The 25849-nt window shown below is 44.6% G+C and overlaps 1 protein-coding gene across 1 annotated transcript in view; it reads right to left on the reverse strand.

Annotated features, from left to right (window-relative positions):
- The window catches only part of SLC28A1 (solute carrier family 28 member 1), a 54898-nt gene extending 33363 nt beyond the window's left edge, over window positions 1–21535 (reverse strand). The window contains exons 1-2 of the mRNA XM_029575170.1: window positions 21089–21535; window positions 256–335 (exon numbers count right to left, since the gene is read on the reverse strand). Of these exons, the coding sequence (XP_029431030.1) occupies window positions 256–335; window positions 21089–21092 (84 nt within the window). The 5' untranslated portion in view covers window positions 21093–21535. The remainder of the gene's footprint in view (window positions 1–255; window positions 336–21088) is intronic.
- Window positions 21536–25849: the final 4314 nt, after the last annotated feature.

Raw genomic sequence — 25849 nt, forward strand, 5'->3', positions numbered from 1 at the left:
CATGGAGCCGGCTTCCAGAGAAAGTGGTGCAGGCAAGAAAGTTAAGATAAGCACCGGAGATCCCTTCCTAGATGCTAAAAGGTGAAAAATAGCCTGAGGTCAACTGGGGCCTATGGCACGCGACATAAAGTAGTTTGGACAGCCTCGATGGGCCCTATGGTCCTTATCTCTATCATATTTTAGGTTTCCTTGTCTGCTGCCCTTTCATTGACAATTAGTGCAAACTGCAGAGGCAAGAGAGAGGGGGAGCTTTACCGTATCATACGCTCTGTTCTCTACGCCGTATCTTGTTTCATTCGATGCCTTCACCTTCTCCATTTTTATGTCATTGTTCTCTTAAAAAAAAAAAAGAGGGAGCGAGAAAACAATCAGAGGTGAAACACACAACCTCAGCCTTCTATTCCAATAAATGAGCATAATTACAAAAGAAAGGAATATATTAGGAAAAAAATAAAGGAGACCTTGGAATGAGCCCCCATAAGGAAGTATTCAAGCCAGAAAGCAGACGAGCTAACATTTTTGTAGAATGAACCAGACATTGATGCTTTAAAGGTACAGGAATTTTAAGACAAGCGCGCAGGCTCCATATATACACGTATGGGCGCACAAGTGAACGTACACTGGAATTGTAAATCATGCACGCATTTATGCACCTAAGATTTAAAATACACCTAGTGCGCGTATGTGTGCTCCTAAATTTTAAGACGCTACTCGAGCAAAGATAATTCGCGTGTCTTCCTTAAGAAACAGTCTGTGTTAACACGTGCAGGGAAGGGGATTTTAAAACTTGCCTGGGAGAAGGACACAGTCAGGTTTCACAATTGGTCCATCAGTTTTCCCAGTCCAGACCCCTCTGGTTCTTCAGCCTGCACTCCCCCCCCCCCCCCCCCCCCCGGTTGACCCAGACCCCCTCACCTAGCATATTAGGCCTAAAACCCAATTTCTGCAAATTTATACCTAATCAGTACCAACAGTAAATATATGCGGCTAACAAGCCACCGTGTGCTGCATCGGCCAGTTATAAAATACAGAGTTAGGCATGTAACACTCATACCCCACCCCCAACTCTGCTCCTTTTCCACCCCATCTTATTTTACTAGCGCACGCGAATATACGCACAGAATTTCTGGCTTTTAAAATGTACTCTCGACCTAGCTTGATGTCACTTGTACAATGTACTCTCGACCTAGCTTGATGTCAAATCTCATCTTTGTGAACCTTTCCTCACTGCAAATCACATAAAATCTTCCCTGATCTCCACTGTGCTGTTCTTACCTCTGACTGTGCATGTAAAACTGCTCCCCAAAACCTCACCCTGAGTTATTAGTTACCCCTCTTACAGTGGTATAAATAGTTTACTTACTTTCTTCCTCTCTCTCATTCTTCTGCCTTTACAATTGTCAGCGCAACCTCTTGCACTGACTGAATGTGTTCTGCTTTCACAGAGCTTCTTATGTTTCATCTGTGTTGTACTTCGTAGTTGTATTGCAAAATTGTATTTACAAGTTTACTTTGTTTATTTCTTAACACAGAAATTTTTTTTTGCTGTGAATGGTCAAGTCTAGAGTGGGAAGCTGTCCATTGTGGGACTTCTGACTTCAGTGTCAGACCGAAGCTCTTAGCTTAGCCTTCAGTTCCTGGTTATCTCAGTCACTAAAACCCCACAGGAAGCATTGCTTTTTCATCTGGTTCAGCTAAGTGATTTTATTGTACCACGCTTTGCTGTTTATTGGCATGTAGCGTGAAATCAAATTTTAATAAAGAACTAAGTATTAACAAGGCCTCAATTCATCTGTGACACCAGTTCGAAGGCTTTGATCCAGTTATCTCCACTTCATGCTTCTGTGCTTCCAGTTTCTATTTTCAATAAATGCTTTATAGAAGGCATCTTGCCTTTGCGACATTAAATAAAAATCTAGCTACCCGTACAGTAAGGATAATCATAAAATGAACACACCATCTAGCATCCTTTCTAATGCAGACAATTAAATGGCAGATTATTTATGTCTTTAAACTAAATATGATTGGTCTATCTATAGTGAAATGTATACGGTGCCCTACTCAGGCTTGTGCACAATCAATTACATTGTCAGGAAAAGACCCCCCCCCCCCCCCCCCCAACAGGGGCTTCAACCAAGACCAGTCCCGACGTTCAGGATAAAAGCTCCGTCTGTCAGACCAGCTAGGAGCCCAAAGCAAGTGGAAGCAGCAGAGAAGAGCACTGCTTTAGTGAGCCCCCGAGGCCACACTCCTAGTCCTCGGGGACTAGCTTGGGGTTGATGCAAACAGACGCTTTTCGGCAACCCCCCTAGTCGGCTCACTTGCTATTGAATTTGCTGCACGCAGAAGCCTTCTTGCAAAGTTTGCCTGCTTCAGGAAACCAGTTCTAGTTTGCTGCTAGGTCTTGCTCCAGACGTGTTACCCACGTTTTGACTCTCGCTGCAGGCCTGCAGGTTTAATGTATTCCAGGCTTGGGGGTTACCTGCTTTTTGACTCCAGTTCCAGGTCTGCAGCTCTGGTACAGAGGGGCCGAGTTGCCCAGTTCCCGGAGCAAGATCCTTTTGCCAGTCCTGGTTTGAACTAACGCCTCAGTGTATGGTGGTTATTTGTAGCCCCTAATTCTACCCATTGAAATCAGTGCTTTAAGTACCAAAATGCATTGGGACAGAGTTGTCAAAAATCCAGAACTGGCCTAAAAATCTGTCTCCTGGAAGTGGATAAACTGGCAGCCTTGTGACTTGCCTGGTGTTTTCGGTTCCGGGTCTGCAACCCTGGCTTGGTCCTGGTTCCACTCCGGCTCCTGCTACCTGCGAATTCCAGGTTTTTGGTTTCTGTCTACCTGAGTGTAAGCTCTGGCTCCAGCTTTGCTCCAGCTCTTGCTACTTGCAGATTTCAGATCCAGGCCTCTGTCTACCCAAGAGGAGTTCCTGACTCCTGGGCATTTCTAAGCTAAGCCTGGCTTAGTCTGAGCAGAGAAACCTGGGGCTCGGCCTGGCTCCAAGACCAATAAATGCCTCAGGGGCCTGGTACATATAGATACACTGACTTACCTGCTCTGAAGAGCTTACAACTTATGTGGGTACGGGAGGCAACAGGAGACAAAGTGCACTTGCTCCAGACGTAGCTGGTGGTAGATTTAGAAATGGCTCTGCCTGCACTGAGGCCAGCGTGAAGTATCATCACTGTGGCACCCGCCTCACTGTGACCAGTCCCATTATGTTGTGCGTCCATAAAATAAAGCCCGGCCATACAACATAACTGCGCCAGCCACACCTGAGGTAGAGGCCAAAGTGGCATCACTAGGCTGACGGCTGCACTGGCATTTTTAAATCTGCCATCAGCTGGGCAGGAGCGAGTGGGGACCCATAGGAATCCCCAGCCCCGAAGGTGTAAGTTGAGGCTGAGGGCCACCCTGGCCCCGGCAATATTTCCCGGAGTGGGCAGGGATCAGAAGGGCCTGGAGGAGGCCCTGGCTGTACTTAGCTAGGCCCAGCCAGGTAGGCCTGAGCCTGCATCGTCTCTGTGGGGTGAGAGGGAAAGTGGGAGGGGCTTGGCGATGGCTGTGGAGGCCTCAGTTGGCTCTTCTCGGGGTGAGATGCTGGGAGAAGGCCTCAGAGAGGCCCATGTTAGTTTGTTTGTTTTTTTATTTTGGGATTTTTTTTTTAACCAAACCAAAAAAAAAGTTAAACAATTTCTGAGACCTTAAAGAATCCAGGGAGTAAACTCATCAGCTCATGGTGGAAGGGACTTCCACCTGCAGGGCTGTAACTATGCCTGAGCAGACTCTGAGTCTGAATACTGCAAAGCTGCACTCAAAAAAATAAAAAAAATAAACACCTTGTTGGGAGGTAATGGCTGCTACTGCCTTAACACCTTGAAGGAACAGGAATTCCCTGGGGATTAGACTGTATAACGACTTCTCTGTTGTAAGTGAACAGACTTTTTGTTTGGAACCAAAAGGTATTGCCTGCAGCCTTTCTTTATTCTCCGGGAGATGGCCCACCAACAAGAGAAAGAGATATTAAGGGGTCCCCCCGGAGCCCCTTCGCTTGCTGTCTTGGGTTATGCATTTATTTATTTATGTATTTATAATTTCAAACATAAAAGCAAAAACCCTTCTTATCCGAAATCTGGGCAACCACAAGGGAAATAAGCCAAAGGAGAACAATTCTTTGAATGTTAATACCCCATGCACTCCTTCCAGGGACAGGTGTGAAAATTCATTGGTTTTCTTCAGAAAAGAGACTTTGAAAGCTACATCTTCGTGAACAAACTTGTTTTGTATTGAGACGCTGCCTCCAAGAAATTAACCGGGAAAAGAACGCTCGGCTCTTTCAAGGGGCGGCGTGAAGTGACCTCGCTAGGGGCTGCTGAGCCAATGGCCTCTCTGCTTTGAATGTGACTGGAGTCAATACCCGTAATCCAGTGGTCCCCAACCCTGTCCTGGGGGCCCCACCAGCCCAGTCGGGTTTTCAGGATATCCACATTGAATATGCATGAGAGAAAATTTGCATGCGCTAGCGTGGGGTTGGGAACCGCTGCCGTAATCCATGAACCACGAAGCTTTAACGTTGGCTCCTGATAATAACATGGACCCATCTTTTACTTACTGGATCCAACTCAGTCAAGCCTCTTTAGCTTGAAAAAAAACCCCATTAATTTGTGTTGTGTGTTTATAATTACGAATGTTTCATTTTGTAAACCACTTTGCATTGCTTTCGACTGAATGCCTGGCCTAAGTTGCCCTCCACAGAAAGGCACATGAAATGAGAGAGGATCGGACTCCTGAGTGGGCATTCAATTGCAATTTGAATCAAAGAGTGCACCTGGGACCAGAGGCAAGGGTTAGATTTTCGTGTTCTCTGGCTGGACAGGGTCCTCCACCACATGGGTTTCCCCTCTATGACTGCCTTCTCCTCCTTTGTCCCCAGCAATATCACTACAGACAATGAATTAGAGACTCACTCCAAAGATATATATAGTCCCACAAACAGAACTTTTATTTTCTGGGGTTACCCGCAGTCAGAGTGTATAATAATAGAACTGAAAGTCACTGATTTGATCAGGGTTCATAGGCTGCAGCAGTTGCAAGACGACAGTAAAGGTTAACCTACTCGCTTCTTAACAATTATGTACCCCTTCCCCTTGGTTTAAGAGAGCTATTTGCAAATAATTCTCCACACTCCATTTCAGTAGTTTAAAGCCAACACAGTAAACTAAATTTCCTCACTTCAGACAGACAATTTCTGTTAGTAGCCCATGCTTCTCAGATTGCAAATTATACCACTTAAGATGCATTAGTACTCACTCACTGGACACACAGTAGTCCTCTTCAGTTCCAACAGGAAATTCTGTAACCATTCAGTATTTGGTTCCCAACATCCATCCAAGCAATAGCAAGGGATTTCCCTGGTGCTTCTGGCAATCACCCTTCTGAGGCTTCTTCCTGATCGATTGTGGGACCTCCAGATTCTCCTCAAACCTCCTGGACTCAGGTCAGGTGCCCTGGCTACGTCCCATTAAAGAGAAATACCTCTCCACCTCGGGCCATTCCCCTTGAGGGGAATTCTCAGAAGAGAGGCCGCTCCAGGTGAACCCAGGTGAGTTCCCTCCAACTCTTCCCGTCATGTCCTGAACTCAGCATTATAAACCGCGCAGAACTCTCTATCCACGACCTTCTCTCACCATCCTTCCCATTACAGGCCTATGATGCCCTTGGAGCGGTCTATGGCTAGAGTAGGCCGCAGAACAGACCAGGCTGGTGAATGGTCTGCTTTTCATCACTTTATTTTCAAAATCACATAACAGAAGAGAAGCAAATGGCTGCTTACCTCAGCAGACTGACATGCAAATAAAATGTCCAGAACAAACACAGCACTGGATTACAGCTTCCTTCTTCTCCCTGGGACCTCTCTAACTCTCTCAGGGCCTCACCTTTGTATCCCTTACCTCAGGGAAACGCCCCCACCCGAGGATCCCTTTCCTGTCTATCTTAAGGTGGACTGGGCCAGATAGCTGGAACCGGTCCGTTAAGGCAGTCTGAAGCTTTCTATCATATGCTCTATCACATTCCCTCTCCCTCAGCTCAATCTTCCTTAGTTGAGCACCTGCCTGTACAAGGGAGACTTCCCTAGAAAAGAAGTCTGCATTTATATTCAACTTCCCTGCTCTGTGTTGAACTGTAAAGTCAAATGATTTCAGTGCCAGAAACCACCTCATTACTTGTCCATTGGACTCCTTATTACGAGCGACCCAGACAAGGGGTTGGTGATCTGTTACCAGTGTGAACTGGCAGCCCAGTAGATAATAGCAAAAAGCCTCCAAGGCCCATTTGATAGCTAAGGCCTCTTTCTCTATCGTTGAATAGTGTCTCTCTCTCGGGGTAGTAGCTTCCTGCTAATGAAAGCTACTGGGTGTTCTTCGTCTTCTTTCTCTTCTATGAGGATGACTCCTAACCCCACCTCTGATGTGTCTGTCTGTACTATAAAGTGCTTAGTAAAGTCCAGACTTAGCAGAACAGGTTCCAAGCATATGTCTTTCTTTAAACCCTTGAAGGCTTCTTCCACCTCTGCAGACCATCTAACCTTCTCTGGGGCTTTCTTTTGTAATAGGCATGTGAGGGGCTCTGCTTTCTCTGAAAAGTTTGGTATGAACTGTCGATAGTAACCGATGAGACCTAAAAAGACTCTCACCTTACTCTTTGTCTATGGAACTGGGACTCAGGTAATTGCTTCTATTTTCTGCACCTGCTGGTGGACTTTTCCTCTCCCAAGGGAGTATCCCAGATATTGTACTTCTTGACCCCCTAATTTACATTTCTTGGGGTTGGCAGTCAGTCCAGCCCTTTGTAGACTTGTAAGTACAGCCTGTAATTGCCTTAGATGTGTCTCCCAGTCTCCACTATAAATGACGATGTTGTCAAGATAGGCCGCTGCATAACCCTGTTGTGGGCGTAGCAAGCGGTCTACCAAGTGCTGGAAGGTAGCTGGAGCCCCATGAAGTCCGAATGGCAGGACCATTAACTGGAAGTGTCCTTCTGGTGTTGAGAAAGCTGTCTTTTCCTTTGCAGTTGGCACCAGGGGAACTTGCCAGTATCCCTTTGTTAAATCAAGCGTGGAGATGAACTGGGCAGTTCCCAAGCGTTCAATAAGTTCATCCACGTGGGGCATCAGGTATGCATCCAGCTTCGAAGCCTCATTGACCTTTTGGAAGTCAATACAGAACCGGATGCTACCATCCAGTTTAGGTACTAGTACAATGGGCGAGGACCAATCACTATTGGATTCCGCTATTACTCCAAGTCGAAGCATTTCTTTCACCTCAGCTTCTACAACCTGCCTCCTGGCTTTGGGAATCCAGTAGGGCCGTTGTTTAACTATTACTCCTGGGATTGTAATAATGTCTTGACAAGTTAAGTGAGTTCTCCCGGGCATAGTTGAGAAGACATCTTTATTCCAAGTCACCAGTTTATCTAGGTCCACTTTCTGCGTTGTGGAGAGTTAGTCCCCATATGGGATCATCTGGGGCCCGGAAGATGTTGTGAAACATCTGGACCAGTCTTCTTCTTGGACCAGACTGCAGGCTGGAGCAACCCATTTTTTTAGTAGGTTCACGTGGAAGATCTGGGCCTTGTTCCGTTTTTCGGGTTGGATCACTTTATAATCCACCGGGCCGATCTTCTACAGTACCTCATACTAGAGATGTGAATCGTGTCCTCGATCGTCTTAACGATCGATTTCGGCTGGGAGGGGGAGGGAATCGTATCGTCGCCGTTTGGGTGTTTAGAGTATCGTGAAAATCGTTAAAATCGTGAACCGGCACACTAAAACCCCCTAAAACCCACCCCCGACCCTTTAAATTAAATCCCCCACCCTCCCGAACCCCCCCCCCCAAATGCCTTAAATTACCTGGGGGTCCAGCGGCAGTCCGTAGCTAAATCGGGGGAAGGGGGAGGGCAGGAAAACCGGCACACTAAAACACCCTAAAACCCATCCCCGACCCTTTGAATTAAATCCCCCACCCTCCCGAACCCACCCCCCCCAAATGCCTTAAATTACCTGGGGGTCCAGCGGTGGTCCGTAGCTAAATCGGGGGAAGGGGAAGGGCAGGAAAACCGGCACACTAAAACACCCTAAAACCCACCCCTGACCCTTTAAATTAAATCCCCCACCCTCCTGAACCCCCCCCCCCAAATGCCTTAAATTACCTGGGGGTCCAGCGGTGGTCCGGAACGGTCTCCTGCAATTGAATCGTGTTGTCTTCAGCCGGCGCCATTCTGCACCGCCATTTTGCAAAATGGCGGCGCAAAATGGCGGCGGCCATAGACCAACACGATTCGACTGCAGGAGGTCATTCCGGACCCCCGCTGGACTTTTGGCAAGTCTTGTGGGGGTCAGGAGGCCCCCCCAAGCTGGCCAAAAGTCCCTGGGGGTCCAGCGGGGGTCCGGGAGCGATTTCCTGCCGCGAATCGTTTTCCGTACGGAAAATGGCGCCGGCAGATCGACTGCAGGAGGTCGTTCAGCGGGGTCCAGAACCCCCGCTGAACGACCTCCTGCAGTCGATCTCCTGCCGGTTTTCCTGCCCTCCCCCTTCCCCCGATTTACGATTTTTTGACGATAAATCGGGGGAATTGGTATTGTATCGTGGCCCTAACAATTTTTGACAATTTAAAATATATCGGACTAATGATCATCTGAAGGTAGAGGAGAGCTGGTGTTGGGTGGAGATAGGAGAGTCAATCACAGAGTAGAGGACTGGAGCAGAGCTGCTAGAGAAGCAGGGAAATATGGAAAGAGTTTCAAGATGTGCCTTCCCAGGTAGGGGTATAAAACATGGAATACACTGAGGGCCTGTCAGCCTTGCAGTATTAAAGGAGAGGGAGAACTCGGTTCTGAGAAATAAAAGATACAACCATCGTGTGGGAGGTTGGTAGTCAGCATGTCTTTTGCGACTGCTGAAGGTGGAGGTGTTCAATAGAGTGCCTAGTTTAAAAGCTGATGAAAGCTGAAGAATAATCATATACTAGCAGAACTGTTCAAAGTAATTTTTCCAGATAAGACATTGCAGGTGCAGAATGAACACTTTTGTGGGTTTGTTCTAAGAGAAGTGTTTGACTTAGATTGTGATTTAACCTGAAATACAAGCTTGCAAGAAGTTTTCCTTGCTAATTCAGTCTCCTGTCAAGAAAACTTAGACCTGGAAACTTTGAGAAATCTTGTATGGATCTTACTGTGATTAAATAAGAACTGTAATATGTGGCTTTTCAATTCTTTATCTTGGTTATTGCAAAGTTAACTCGCCTGAGGAAGTGCTACCTAAATTTGTCAGGATTTAAGCATAAAATCAGTGTGGCCTCTTCCTTAAGAGAAGAAGTTTGTCACAATATTCATTATGGATATCCTGAACATGAGGCCTGTTTGTGGTCCTTGAAGACCAGAGTTGGCCACCCCTGCTATACAACATGTGCTCTGGTTGTGCAACTGCATAGGAATTAGGAAGTTTGAGTTTTTAATTTTAAAAAGACTATAAAACATGTGACTATCAAATTCAAATATATAGCTAGGTTCTAAAAGTGATGTCTAGGGTTGCTATCTTACCCAGGTCAACCCAAAGGCTGATCCATTCCTAATTTTTCCCATGGCATGCATGGAGTCGTAGTTGGTTTCTGTAAGAAAAGAAGTAGGACTATGTGTCCATGCATGCCTGGGGCAAACCAGGTCTGGAAACCCTATTTGAGTTGACCTGGATAAGGTAGCAACTCTAGTGATGTCATTTGTGGTATTAAAAACACCATCTATGGGTGCCACTTGACCCCAAGTCAATTGAACTGGTTGATACAGTCCTGGTTTTGTCCCATTGCATGCATAGATTTTTTTCCCTTCTCCTCCATATTTACTTTAATTGCAGTGATAGTCCTCAGCTGAGGATCATGTGGCAGGGCTCCTTCAGAAACCCCCACAATAATGGTACCTAAATACTGCCACTAGGTGTTGCCATTGTGCATTGACTATGGTTCCCCTACTCCCCAGGGGACTGAGTGTGTATGCAGCCTTTGCAGCCACTGTCGACCCAGAGAGTGGAAGACCTGAGCCTATGAGCCAGAAGTCAATCCAGGTCCCACCTCATGGCAGTGCATAGTGCTGCCACTGAACCAGCAGGCTGGTCTACTCTCCATGATATTTTAAGTGGAGGAAGCAAAGCAAGACTTGGCTTGAGGTCTGTCTCTGCCTTGCTCTTTGCCCATAAATAGGAAGACCCCCCCAGAAGGAGACATTACAGCACCTACTGACTTATTATAAATACCTGCAAATGTCATTCACCAATACTTTATATTATTTTGCTGTTTCTCTGAACGAAAGCGTGCTGTACCCAGAATAAGAGGGTATGAAATGTTCAGCCAATCCAATGACCTGACTGAGTCAACACCCTCTGGTGATTTATAATATCCTTAGAAAGACAAAGACCTTTGATATGCTTGATAGGATTTCACATGATTAGGTAGGTAATTAACCTCTCTCTGCCCAGCAAGTTTCAAGAATTCCTCACAAAACTACCCTGGGTTACGTTATAAACTTTACAGACAGTAATCCAGTCGCTAAACACCTGGACCAAATAAAAATATTAATATGGATTTACATAAAATCCTTCCATCTACTCTTTACAGTTACAGTATTTAAAAGTGAACGTTGTTAGCTTTCATATTCACTTCCCCAAATTTGAAACCATATCCATTTCAACACTCCTGCTTCTAGACCAGTACAGGATGTCATTTACTGGCATCTTCTACCTTATTCGGTAGCTTTCTAGCCACGATTTCCTGGAAATCTCTTACCTCATTCTGCACTGTTTGTGGCAATTAATTGTGCTCCAAAGGAAAATTAAAGTCAAATGTAAGGCAAAGAGAAGAAACATTATTTTGTTTCTTTTGAAAAATGTATTTCTAGCCATGATGGATATATTTTGTCTGGCAGGAAATGTTGGGCCGGATTTTAAAAGCTCTGCGTGCGCCGGGCCTATTTTATAAAGGCCCGGAGACGCGCGTAAAGCCCTGGCGTCTCGTCTACGTCCCGGGGCTTCAAAAAATGAGCGGTCGCAGGGTGGGGTGGGGCCAGAGGTGCAAAAGGTAAGACAGAGGTCGGGGGGGGGGGGGGTTAGAATAGAGCTAGGGGGTGGAAGGGTTAGGGGAAGGGGTGGGAAGTTTAGATTAGGGGGAGGGAACGGGGAAGGCCTCGGGTGTCGGCGCGCGCAGAATGCACTAGTGTGCACCCCCTTGCGCGCACCGACCTCCGATTTTATAACATGCGCGCACCTGCGCATGTTATAAAATCGGGCGTCCATGTGTGCGCGCCGGGGAGCGCGCACACATGGACGCCCTTGCGTACCTCTGAAAATCTACCCCATTTTGTTTTCCTGAATAAATCGTTGAAATCTATAAACAAGAAGAAATAAGAGAAGAAAAGCATCCAGAATACAAAACACTGTGCACCATACATAAGTTAATACATAACGAAAACGCAGACTGGTTAAATACAGCCCTCCGAGTACACGTCCCTAACAGAAACCTAAGGTCAGCAAACAAAGCTCTCCTGACTCTACCATCAGTCAAAACAGCAAGACTAACACAAGTAAGAGAGAGGGCGCTATCATTGGCAGGACCCATACTATGGAACTCCATGCCCTTGGATTTAAGGCTACAAAGAGACAGCAAAACCTTTAGAAAAAGTTTAAAAACCTGGCTATTTAAACAAGCTTTCCAGAAAGAGAAGGGAGAATAGAAGCCAGGGATGGGCAAAGCACGGACAATTAAACAACCATACACACTGCAGAAATTCACTAAGTGTGTAGTTTTTAAGATATAGCGCACCATTACTAATGGATAACTTGCATTTGTAAAATTAGTTCTGTACTTAAAACTGAGAAGGAAAGACATGGACATGATTAATCACATTTAACAATGAACATTGATAACAAACTATGTTACCAAACCTTATGGCACCTATGTAAACGGACAAATTGTAGTATCATTACTTTTATGTGCCTTAATGTAAACCGTTGTGACGGTCCCCACCAAACGACGGTATAGAAAAGACTTAAAATAAATAAATAAATAAATAAATAGATAGATAGATAAATAAACAGCCACGTGGGTGCACATGTACGTGCGTATGCCGGATCATGCCAATGGATGCAGCCATTTTATAAAAGACGCGCGTATATGTGCGCATGATATAAAATTGGCTGTACATGTGTACATGGTGCACAAATGCCAGCTCTACCGTGTAAGTGGGAGGATTTTATTAGATACGGGCACCGTGGCAATTACCAGTCCCCTGGTTCGTTCCAGTTTGCCAGGTCAAGGATAGGACTTCCTAAAACACCCCCCCCCCCCTAGTTAATAAGCCTCCCTGTTACCCCCAACCCTTAAAACCCTGCTAAGGAGCCTCATATTTTTGTTTTCATTACTTTCGCGCCATCCATAGCAGAAGTAAAGTTACGTGGTAGGGGACCCTGGCGCGCACCTGTGTGCATTAATACTCGCACGCACGTTTCATGTTACAGGCCCGGACTGCTCATGTCTCGCCCAAGCCTCGCCCAGACCCTGCCCTCACTCTGCCCCCCTTTTTTGCCTTTCTCATTTGTGTGTGTACTGGGAGATATGCGTGTACCGGGAGATATGCGTGTACCGGGAGATATGCATGTACCAGGAGATATGCGTGTACCGGGAGATATGCATGTACCAGGAGATATGCGTGTACCAGGAGATATGCATGTACCAGGAGATATGCGTGTACCGGGAGATATCCATGTACCAGGAGATATGCGTGCACTCCGGCACGTCTTAAAATCCACCCAACATGGGCCGGCCCGTGATACTCGCGTATCTCCAGGCTTTAGCGCACGTAGAGCTTTGCAAATTCACCTGATAACATTTGGCCTGCCTCGGTATTTGTGATATATCAGAACTGTGCATTATTTATTTTGGCTTCATTTTGCAAACGTAGCTGAGTTTAGGTGTAGAAAGGTGATGAATGGAGCATGTTAACCCTGCATATCAACACAACATGTTGTGTGACGTTAATTGGATATTGCAGGTCTCAATTCGGCAGGTTTGTGTGTTGTATACATTTTGTATGGGAACCTATGACTGAAACAAAACGGGGTAGATTTTCAAAGGGTTACGCGTGTAACTTATGCGCCGGGTAGCACGCACAAATGTACCCTGCGTGCGTAGGATTAAAAATCTGCCCCAATATGTTGAGTGGGTTATTGTTAAATAGCGAGAGAAAATGGAGTAATAATTTATCATAATAGTTATCACTAGCGATGAGCAGAGGCAAAATTAGTTTCATTAATTTCAAATTAAAAAAAAAAGGTGTGTTTATTTATTTCATTTGTTTTCTATTAAAGTAAATGGAGGAAGCAATGCAGCCTATTTTGAGCTTCAAAATTGAAGTTTTATAATCAATTCTAATGAAATGTGGGTAGAGAACTCCACAACACTAATACTGTGTGCAAAGTGGCACCAAAAATGGTATGAATAATACCTAAGATGCCATAAAGGGGTAAAAGGGTACCACCAGTGGCAGTTCTCCAATCCACAGTCAGAGTGTCAAGAACAACCCAAGGCTTCAAAAGAGGGCACGGATAACAGTGGCATGAACCACAAAGGCAGCAGAAAAGGGTAAAGTGGCGTGAACACTAAGGCACCATGAAGGGAGAACAACACAGAAAGGTGCAAAAAACCCCACAAAAACCAATCCAGGCACTGACAGAGTATCAAAGCAGCACAAAGAATGGCCTGCAGACCCCAAGACACAATGAGAGGTGCAAAGCACCCAGAGTGAGAAGAATGCCCCAAGGTGTAGAATATGGGATATGGGAGCGAGGCAGCGTGGCAGAAAAGCCCCCAAAATATAGTATAAGGAGTATAGAAGCATGGCAGAAGGACCTGCAGGTGTAGCAGGTGTAAAGCAGCAAAGCAGAGTGGCAGCAAGATTTCCAAGGCGTAGTGTGAGGTGCAGAGTAGCAAGGCTCAATGGTAGCTAGACCCCTAAGGTGTAAAGTCTGGGGTATGGCAGCAAGGCCGAGTGGTTGCAAGACCCCCAAGGTTTAGTAGCAAGGCAGAGTGGCAACAAGACTACCATGTGTAGCAAACGGCAGCAAGACCTCTAATGTATAGAGCATGGGGTATGGCAGCAAGGCCCAATGGTAGCAAGACCCCTAAGGTGTATCGTCAGGAGCAGGACAGCTTTGATTGGTCCTCCGTCCTGTCTACTTGCCCTCTTTTCCTACCTGGCTATTCCCTCAGTCAGGAATTTCTTGGTTACTATACTTATTTGTTACACTGCACCACTTTTCAATGGGCCAAAAATTTGAATGGGAAACATACACCAATGAAACAAAAACTTTTGTTTAATTCATGAGCACCCTGCATTTGTTTTTTTTTTTTGGGGGGGGGGAGAGGAGGGGGTCCACGAATGAATAAAAAATGGTCAATTTATGCATTTTACCATTTATTTCAATGAATGCATATCCCTAGTTACCACTAAAACTTAATTATGGGTCACAAGAACTGTATAAGCTAATCAGAAATCAAATACATTAATCACTTTCTACCAGATCCACTTATTTCTGCAAGAAGCTATGGCAAGTTACTGGTGTCAGCTGCGTGGTAGATGTAAAACTTGTTTTAGGTTTTCTGTTTCACTTATCAATATTGTAGAGAGCCATTGGAATTGACTGACAGCTGTCCCGACTAGGCAGGCTTAGGGGGGCGGTAGATTGTCTGGGCCTGACCCCGAGAGAAGGAGTAGGCTCTCTCACAGTTTTATAAGAACCACTGTTTTAACACCAAGAAAGGACAGCAATTCTGGTGCCAGGAGCTGAGCGGAAAGATAGGTGCCATGGTAGTCATGATGTGAAGGGCTGCCGCAAAAGGGAGCTGGTATGCGGTGAGGTGGTGGGGTGATGGAATGAGGAACTAAGCAAGGAGAGTCGTTTCTGGGGAAAGAATGAAAGTAGAGCTATTAGATCCCTCAAGTGAGAGTCATTCCTAGAATTTGGAGCCTTGGAAAGGAATATGAGTAGCGGGAAATAGAGAAGAAGTTGTTCTAAGTAGAAGGGGAGCTGACGGATGGTGGTTGAACAAGCTTCTCTCCAAGGTAGGTTGATTTAAGTCTAGTCAATAGGAATGGTGGGAAGCTGTGTTAAGAACAGAATTATTGGGTTCCTGGATAAACATGGCTTAATGAGGAAAACCCTGCATAGATTTAGTGAAGGGAATTCATGCCTTGCTAATTTATTAAAATTATTTGAAAGTGTAAATGAGCATGTGGATAGGACCGATCTAGTCAATATAGTGTATCTGGATTTTCAGAACTGATGTGATGTACCCCAACAAATGTTGGTAATCAAAAGCAAATTAATAATAATAATAATATTTGATAATGTCACTCATGGGATAGGAGGCAATGTTTTATTATGGATTGGTAACTGGATGAAGGATAGGATACAACTAAATGATCATTTTTTTCCAGTGGAGGGAGACAGGTAGTGGAGTGTTCCAGAGTTCTGTATTGACTCCAGCCCAGCATCAATTTGTAGAGCAAAAATCTAGAAGGGTACTGGCCTCAATCTGCCTGCGCCATTTGTAATAGACGCATTGGCAAGGCAAGAGTGTCTGGGAGAGAGGAAAGACCTGGGAACGAGGAGTTGTTTGGCTCTGGACCAGACATGTTTTACATTTTTGTTTTAGTTTACTTTTCTCTGGATTTTTTTGTATTTTGTTTGCCTTTTGTTTTATTTTGCCATGTTAAATAAACAAAGAAATAAATGAAACAAAAAACGAAACCATGAAATGAAAAACAAAATGAACTGAAACAAATGTCTCTACAGACATTTTCCAAACTGTCCTGGGGACAAAGTCTGTGTGTCCTTTTCACCTGCAGACTTTGCACCAAGTTTCAAAGGGAAAGAACTCACTTCCTTTCACTTTGAAACTTGCCATGGCTACAAAATACTTGTGGATATTTGCACCTGCTTTTCATGTGAGCAATTTTTCCATGAACATGAGGATGTGAATTGAAAATGTACACTGCGTGCGTTATTTTCTTTCAGCACCTAAGCAGCCCTCTGCCCCTCCAGCCAGAACGTGACACCTCTAAATGTAGCTAAAAGTACTCGTGACGTGGAGCAGCATGCATACATGAGGGAGGGCAATTTTCAGATGGCCATTTAATGCTGTTAAATTGCTATGTACCCATGTGAATGGCATTGAAAACCGTCTTCCCCATGTACATGATCCCGAGCTTCACATTAGGAGTTACCACCTAGGAAAAGGACCTTGTGGACAAGACTTTGAAATCCTCAGCTTGGTGTGCAGTGGTGGTCAAAAAAGCAAATAGAAGGTTAGGGATGAATTGAAAAGGATGGAGAATAAAATGGAAACTATCATATCGCGTCTATATCAAGCCATGGTGCAACTGCCCCTTAAGTACTGTGGACAGTTCTGGTCGCCCCATCTCAAGAAAGAGCGGAACTAGAAAAGGTACAGAGGAGGTCGATAAAAAATGTTGAAGGGGATGGATCAGCTCCTTTATGAAGAAAGACTAAGCAGCTTAGGGTGCCTTCTCTTGAAGATGGTTAAGAGGGGGCTATGACAGAGGTTTATGAAATCACGAGTGGGGTGGAAGATGTCAATAGGGAATAGTCATTTACTCTTTGAATTAAGGTGCACTCCATGAAACTAACTGGTAGCATATATATGAAACAAATTTAAAGATAGTTTGAATGCAGAATGAATGTGAGAGATAAGGTGACTCAATAAGTTTTATTAACCATTCTCCTACAATATTTAGGGATCTCTTCAAGTGTGAATAGACACTCATACGTATACATATATAAAAAGACATGGTCAACCTCTCCCTTTCTTTTGCCTGAAATGCACACCATCTATATTATAAGAATGTATGAAATAAGGGAACTGCCTAAGATCAAGGACCCAATTTACTAAGGCTTTTCTCCCATTCTGTCTCTAAGGGGAAAATGTGTGTATTTATTTATATTTTTATTTACTTATTTATTTAGAAACATTTGTTAATCGCATAACTAATAAAATCTTTCTAAGCCATGTACAACAAACTTTGGTAATACAGCATAGTTCAGTAATACACAATTACTTAAGTTTAAATACATATCCACCATATAAAACAATCTTTCCTTCTACAAACTACTCATAAAGCAAGTTTTTAAAGGCTTCCTGAATTTAAACAAATCCATCTCCTCTCTCAAAACTGAGGAGCCATCCCAGAATAGGATCTAGCTTTCAGGCGAGAGTGATGGAAAGCTTTAACAGCCTGTTCCATCAATAACTGTCCCTTCATTGATCTCAAATTTCTACTGGGCCGATACCAGCTCAAACAATTTTCCAGCTGCTTTGAACCTACTACTCTTAGTGTTTTAAATGCCAGAGAAATATTTTTCAATTTACGTCTGGCATTTCTTGGGAGCCAGTGAAGATCCATTACTGGAGGACCAGCTGAATCCTCCTAGGACTCCCAGTCACAGTACGGGCCGCTGTATTCTGAATCAATTGTACTTTCTGCAGACGTTTTGCTGGGAGTCCCAAAAATAAAGCGTTACAATAATCCACGTACGAGAGGACCAAGGCATAAACCACAGATCTCAGCATCACAGAATCCAAAAGAGATCTAATTTGCCTTAGCATTTTAATCCTCACAGCTATTTTTTACTAAATGCATAATATGTGTTTCTTCATGCTCAATGTTGAATCCAACTGAACTCCTAAAGATCTCACTTCTTTCTTCTGGGGAAACCTCCACACCCATCAGTTTCAGAGGAAAATCAACCTTTCCATTCCCTAAATACAAAATCTCTGTTTTATCAGAGTTTAAAACCAATGTATTCTCCTTTCTTCCAATGCTTAGTAAATGAGACCCTAAGTGTGCTCCTCCCAGCTGGAAAAAAAAAATAAAGAGAATACAGAAGTTAATCAATCCCGGCACAAAAAGAATTCAAACACTGGCTCCATTACTGACGCATTAGAATGAAAAGCCGATCTGCTTCAACGCACCCAGCGAGCGCCTGAAACTTTGCAGGTGTGAAAGTCCAACATGAGCTGCTCTCAGCTTCACCCAGGTGCTGGGGAAAAAGGGGAAGGGGGCCAAGAGCCAAGTTTCTCTTTAGCGATGGACAGACGTAGACCCAAGTTCCTCTATAGGATCATGAAGCGGATACAAAGAAGGGAGAGACAGCAGAGAGATACAAAGGGGAAGGGACAGCCCCTTTCTTTCTTTGGTTGGGGTGGGGGGGATGGTGGTGGTGGAGGGGAGATACAAGCAAATCAACCAAGCTTCGCCCACAGCTCCGCCCCCCCCCCCCCCCCCCCCCCCCCAGCTGCCACTGCCAATTTCATCCTTTACGCTTACAGTCAGTCATACACAAATCATAAAGCGTGGGATTATTCATTCACATGGGACATTTCCAGACTTAACCAAAACAGAGCTTGATGCTAGAAAACTAGAAACAGTGGTAAAGGAGAAAACAACAAAAAGAGCATTAGTAATAGAAATGTCAGTACCAAGCGACTATTATGTATGGAGAGAGAGAAGGACAGAGTACAAAGAGATGGAATCAGAAACCAAAAAGATGTGACCTAAAGATGCAAAAATAGTCCTAAAGCTTGGGCACCGCTCGTCTGATTAAAAGAACTTCCAACTCACCTTGATATGTTGCCTGAATGTATTACACCGCACAAGCTCCAGGAAGAAGCTGTTTGGCACAATGCAAGTATTAAGCAGAGCACTAGCAGTAAATATAAGAGACTGAGATCTTATCCAACATACCCTGGCTTAAGAGTGAGGCTTATTCTTGTCATTGTGTCTACAAGACAAATCAAATATTAGAGTTGTGATTCGGCCGAACCTGTCAGAGCTTGCCTTAAATAGTCCCAGACCAATGACATCATCAGGAAGGGCCGGCAGCCCTTTCCTGCCGCGGGCCCTTTAAATAAACTAGGGAGGCACACGTGCGCGCGCCTAGAGGGCCAAGATGCAGGAAGCAAATGGCGGCGGCGTCTCCGTCGTGCTTTGAAGAGCGCCAGCGGCAAGCAGGGCCATGGGACAGGAAGCCGTGTCGGGGACATTTCGCCTTCATCGCCGGGGATCCGGGACCCGCTCCTGCTACGGCGGCACGACACTGGGAGAGGGGGGGACCAGTCGCGGTCTCCGCAGCCAGCCGATGTAACACCAGGAAGGAGTGGAAAACATCAGGAGGGATCTAGCAAAGGTCGAGGAATGGTCTAAAGGTCTGGCAGCTAAGATTTAATGCTAAAAACAATGCAGAGTAATGCATTTAGGATACAAAAGCCCAAGGGAAAGGAACAGTATCGGAGATGAAATTCTTCCAAGCACAAAGGAAGAGCCGGATCTGGGGGTAATTGTATCTGATGATCCTACAGTGGCCAACTAATGGATAAAATGACAGTAAAAGCCAGAAAGATGCTTGGCTGCCTAGGGAAAGGAATGGTCAGAAGAAAAAGAGGAGGTGATATTGCCCCTGTTTAGGTCCTTGATGAGATCACACTTGGAATACTGTGCGCAATTCTGGAGACCACAGCATCAAAAGGACATAAAAGGATGAAGCTGGTCCAGAGGGTGGCTACTAAAATGGTCTGTGGTCTTCGTTTTAAAGCATATGGGGATAGACTTAAATATCTAGACAAGTACATCTTAGAGGAAAGGTGAGATAGGGGAGATATAGACTCAGGAAATATTTCTTTACAGAGAGGGAGAGAGATGTATGGAGCAGCCTCCCAGTGGTGGTGGTGGTGGAGACAAAAACTGTATCTGAATTCAAGAAAGCATGGGATAAATACAGGGGATCTCTAAGGAAATGATGGGAATTATAATGCTAAATTAATTGGATGGATGGACAGACTGGATAGGCCATACAGTATTTTTCTGCTGTCATGTTTCTAGATTAGCTCTGACAAGTGCCCCAGATTAAACTTCTTGATGCAATAATGCTGTTTGTTCCAGGTTTACGTACGGCCACTATAAATAATAAAAACACATAACTCACACATAAAAATCCACATCACTCATCCTTCACTATCAGAGACACTATTGCAAGGGCTGTTTGGGATATGACTTGCATTTCCTTCGCACGAGTTTGGAGCCGTCGTGACTGAAAACTTTCCTTGAGGCTATGCAACTAGTAGGGAACCGAAATCTACTACACCATTGAATAAAAGTTGGAAATACTTGGCAACATCCTTACTGAACTTTTGATGTGATCATTTTTGCAAGGATCTCATACCATTGACATATGGTTTGTCCCCAGTGTACATACCACGCCTCCTCTCCACCGTATTATTTGCTATGTTTCTATATTGCAAGTCTTTCCATTAGGTGCTCAAGTTGAGGTACAGGAGATAAATAAAACAAGATAATATAATAAAACAGTAATCAAATACATGTCAAAATAGAACCATAATTAAACAAAAGATAAGGAATAACAAAACAAACTAATGATCAAAACTATCAAATAATGATAGAACTATCAATATTAAAACCTTAATAATCAAGTATATTAAAATCTGAAACATCAGATTGAAACAAAGCTATAAAATACGGACCCTTATAAAATCTTAGCCATCAAAGGCTTTAGCAAAATCAGAATTATTAACATAATTACAGAGACAGTGTAGTACACAGCAAAGTGGGGAAATGGCCTTCAGAACAATATTCATGCTCTGATTCTCCATGTGCATCTTAGAGTCAATAACCACCCCAAAGCTCTGAACCGAATCTTTACACATAAATAAACATAGCAGGGATCATTTTTAATATATTGTGGGAGGGTGCCCAGAGTTTAGCACACCTAACAATTAGATGTCTCATCTGTCTTACAGAGGTGTCCAATCTAACACCCGATGGAGTGTTAAATGTCTAATAACTGAAAAACTGCCCAAGATCTTGCGCCCGGATTCCCTTTTAAACGCGCTGTTTTTGCCTTTGAAAATGTAGCCCCCTCCGGTTTTTTGCAAAGCAGAATAATGTTTTCTTACTCATCGCGAGTCTTCTCTTAGGTCTGGCAGGCTCTGTCCAGTCCGACTTCCTCCAGGTGAAGATTCAGGCTCCTCGCCGGTCTGTGCAGTCCATGGCACACGTCGTGAAGGGGGAGCAAGGTCCAAAGTGTCCCTGGGACGGCTGCACCGAGCACTTTTATTTTTTTTTTTAGCGGCTGCAATCATCTCTGAGACTTCTCCTGCCTTTCCCCCGCCCACCTCCAGTCCCCATTCTTGATTGTTTTCCTGCTGACTGCATTCTCACTTACGAGAAGTTAAGCAGGAGCCCGAGCGCTCATTCCTTTTTGTTTCCTCCCCGTAAGTTGCCCGGAGTGGTCATTTCTTCCCTGGCAGCACATCTGGGAATGTTGTGTTTTGCTCACCCCTTGGGTTCGTGAGTGAGTGAGGGATAATTTATTAGGCGTGTGCGTCTCTGGTGGGGGGGTAAACGGACTGTCCGTGCTTTCAGGCACACATGAAAGCACTTGGTAGGTGCCAGCACCAGGATCTACTGCAGTGGGATGGGTCTGTTTGCACTGCTGCTAATCCTCTACCTGCTCAGGGCACTTTTTTTCCACAGATGAAGAGATTCAGCACCCATCTGGCACTTTTATTCTGGCATCAGAGGGGGTTGCTCACTGCTTATTTGATTCAAAGCATGGAAGTGGGAGTGTGAGCCCCCCCCCCCCCCTCTGATGTGCAGGTAGGAGTGAGGGAGGGGCCCTATGAAAATGCAATGCAGGTTTTGGAGCAGTTCCCTGCCCCTTAACCTTTTAGGTACCAACGTTCCACAAGTGGAACATTTTTTCATATACTTTTAATTACTTGCAAATTTTTTATACCATATTTGGGTCTAGTAAACTAACATATGTAAAAAGGGGCATCAGGAAATAATTCCTTCAATGAGCAGGATCTAAAAGATTAATGCACAAGAGATTGTGAGCCCATGCGAGGGCAGTGTCATCGGGAGCGAACACAGAAACAGGGACAGTGCCTAGTGATGCCACTGTCTGGTATTATCACAAGTGCACCAGGTCCCAGGCAGGGATGTGGGGTAACAATTGTCCTACCCTCCGGCTGCTGCTTTGTGGTGTGCAGCAGATACTCTCCCTGCTCCTTTCAGTGCTTCCTTACAGCTAGTAATAGATGTCATTGAGGGATTTGCTGAGTGCCATCTCATCTCGGATGATATTCCTTCTGGTGTTGTCTTGAGAGGTATGGAGACAGTTCTGGAGGACCAGTGTTTTTCAGAGTACAACCACTGATGGAAAGCCATCGGTAGAGGAAAGGTAGTGGACCAGCTTACAAATCTATATTCACAAGACTCATTTATCAAATATTCTACCTATACACATTAAAAATTACCTATCTCACTACAAACCCTATACCACATTCACTCACTCATTCATACACACCATTAAAAGCACAATGTATCAGTCTTTGTTTTTACAAAATCACTATAACAATGTTACAATGTAACTCACAATTCTATCCTATATATGATCACAAACATAGCCATTAATTCCCATGTCTCCTAAAACCTTTAATGAGCAATAAATTACTTATTTTGAAACATCGTATCTGAAAGATATAACTTCAGTGGTCTGCTTAAATTATTTTGTTTATTTTATATATCAAGCGCTCTTCTTTGCATTAATCCAATTAAAATAATCCTTCATCCAGGCTCTTAGCCGCTCCTTTATTCATATAGCGGGTCTTCTAAATGTTTAAAGGAGTGGTTAAGAGGGTCTTGATGTCATTCTGCCTTCCTGTCATACACCTTGGGGAGTTCTTGGGGCTGCTTTGCAACTCTTATGAGTCTTGGTGTGTTGATGCCACTAATACAGTGCACTCAGCTGAGCGCACGGTTTAACTCACGGTTGGACGTGCGTTTTGAACGCGGGTCCACAACTCCGTATACCATAAGGGGTTTAGCGTGTCCAAAACGGGCATCCAACCCCCACCCCCCTCCCCAAAACCTATAGCGCTCATCACATGCAAATGCATATTGATGAGGCTATTAGCTATTTGCCCCAGATACAAAAAGAAAAATGTGCACCCAATCCGCACATCTTAACGCTCAGAAATTAATGCCATCCCAGAGCAGGCGTTACATTTCTGAGCAGCCCAAAAAAGTGCACAGAAAAGCAGAAAATACTGCTTTTCTGTACATCCTCCGACTTAATATCGTGGTGATATTAAATCGGAGGAACCAAAAGGTTAAAAAAAAAAAAAAAAGTGTGCCGGCGGTCAGGTTAGGTAAAGGGACGCGCGTAAAATTGAGCGTCCCTTTTCCTAACCCGCTGACAGCCACCTCTCCTGGGCGTCCGCCGCCAAGGAGGTGCTAGGGGGGTGCGCTACTGTCCCTAGTGCCTCCTTTTTAGCGCGGCCCCTCATTTAAATATTACATCACGCACCTGGGAGAGGTGGCTGGGCGCGCATTAGTAGGAAAACAGGCGCTCAAAACCTGAGCACCCGTTTTCTGCGCTGATTTCTCGTATCGGCCTGAATGTGCTGCTTTGTCTCTTTATTGGTGCCCTGGGTTTTATCCCTGACGCCTTCTCTGCTTCATTCCCCCTTCAAGGTGCCTTCGGATGCTGATGGCACTCTTGGTGCTACTTTGCCACTTGTGCTGCCCTCCAGGGTTTATGCTACAGTTACAGCCTTGGGGCGTCTTTCCTGTTCCTGTTGCTTCTTTGCTCCTCTCACGGTGTCTTTGCCACTGCTGGTGCCCCTCTGCCCCTTTTTAATTGCTTTAGGATATTTAATTTGTGCCCCTTTTTGTGATTTGGAGTTCTTTCCCCCTTCTGATTGATGTCTTTCCACGAGTTTTATTAGAATTGATTAGGAAACCCCAGTTTTGGAGCCCAAATTAGACTACAGTGCTTCCCCCTTTGTCTTTAATGGTAAATGAATGAACAAATTAAAATGAACAAATGAAAAATGTTTTTGTTTGAAATGAACCAAACAAATGGAAGTGACCTACAAAACAAATTAACAAACCGTAATGAAAAATTTGCCTCTGCACGTGCCTAATAGAAAAACGTATTCAACATGAGACTCAACTGGCTTCGAACTAGAGAGAAACCACCAATTGTCATTATCCGCTATTGTTTCTCCAGTCCAATTTTTAAATTTTATAGATGCAAATTAAATGTGTTTTGTAAAATACCAATATAAAGCTCCACTGACTAAAAAAAATGCTATATTTTTTATGGACCTTATATTATTTGGACCTTATATAACTGCAAGTGATAAATACATTTTATAGGAATTATTAGGAAAGGAATGGTGAATAAAATGGAGAATGTCATAATGCCTTTGTAATGCTACATGATGAGACCGCGCCTTGAGTACTGTGTGCAATTCTGGTCACTTAGTCTCAAAAATATATAGTTTCACTAGAAAAGATGCAGAGAAGGGCAACCAAAATGATAAAGGGGAAGGAATGGCTCCCTTATGAGGAAAGGCTGAAGAGGTTAGGGCTGTTCAGCTTGGAACAGAGAGAGCTGAGAGGGGATATGATAGAAGTCTATAAAATCATGAGAGGACTAGAACGGGTAGATGTGAATCGGTTATTTACTCTTTTGGATAATAGAAGGACTAGGGAGCACTCCATAAAGTTGGCAAGTAGCACATTTAAAACATTAAGCTGTGAAATTCATTGCCAGAGGATGTGGTAAAGGAAGTTAACATTGCTGGGTTTAAAAAAGATTTGGACAAGTTCCTGGAGAAGTCCATAAACTGCTATTAATCATGTTGACTTAGGGAATAGCCACTGCTTGTTGCTGGCATCAGTAGCATGGGATTTATTTAACATTTGGGTACTTGCCAGGTACTTGTAACCTGGTTTGGCCACTGTTGGAAACAGGATACTGGGCTTGATGGGCCCTGGTCTGACCCAGTATGGCAATTCTTATATCCCTTTTTAGTCAAAGATAGCCCTACTTACTTCAGCTGACCCTGTTTCGGGAGGTCCTGTGAGACAGACAATTGATTAGTTTTTAAATGTGGTAGAGAATACATCTCTTTTTTTTTTTGTTGTTCTTGTTGTCTTTCTTGAATTTCTACTGCATGTGAGTGGCGGGAGGACTGAGTGCACAGCTGCAGTCAACTAATGCCCACAGTTTTTGCTATTCTTGCCTTGGCTGACTGGCCCACCCCTTGTGCCCTTCTTCTCTCTTTCTATAGCTCCTTGCTCTGCTATTGCACCACTGTTGCTGCCCTGCAGGCTCCTCTCACCCTGCCTTTCCTTTGGATCTACTGGGGTATTTGGTCCCGTACCCCTCCAAAATAAACCCCTTCTCCCTATGGTGTTCTTCCACTGTTACTACCTGACCTGCTTCTGGCCCGCTCATGGTGCCGTGAGGAACTCCTGCCCCTTCTGGCACTGTTTTGCTTTGAGGTGATCTTGCCCCTGTTGATGGTGCCCTTTCCCCCTCTATTAATGCCTGGGGTCCTCTTGCCCCTGTTGATGGTGCCCTTTCCCCCTCTATTAATGCCTGGGGTCCTCTTGCCCCTGTTGATGGTGCCCTTTCCCCCTCTATTAATGCCTGGGGTCCTCTTGCCCCTGTTGATGGTGCCCTTTCCCCCTCTATTAATGCCTGGGGTCCTCTCGCCCCTGTTGATGGTGCCCTTTGTCCCTCCTTTAGTGCCTTGTAGTGTTCGTGCCACTATTGAGGTTGCTTTGATGTTCTTTTGGTGTATTGAGGTGTTATGCCACTGTTATTGCTGTTCTTTCCCCGTCTGGTGCCTTAGGGT

This window comes from Rhinatrema bivittatum, chromosome 13, assembly GCF_901001135.1.
Source record: "Rhinatrema bivittatum chromosome 13, aRhiBiv1.1, whole genome shotgun sequence".
Classification (NCBI taxonomy): domain Eukaryota; kingdom Metazoa; phylum Chordata; class Amphibia; order Gymnophiona; family Rhinatrematidae; genus Rhinatrema; species Rhinatrema bivittatum.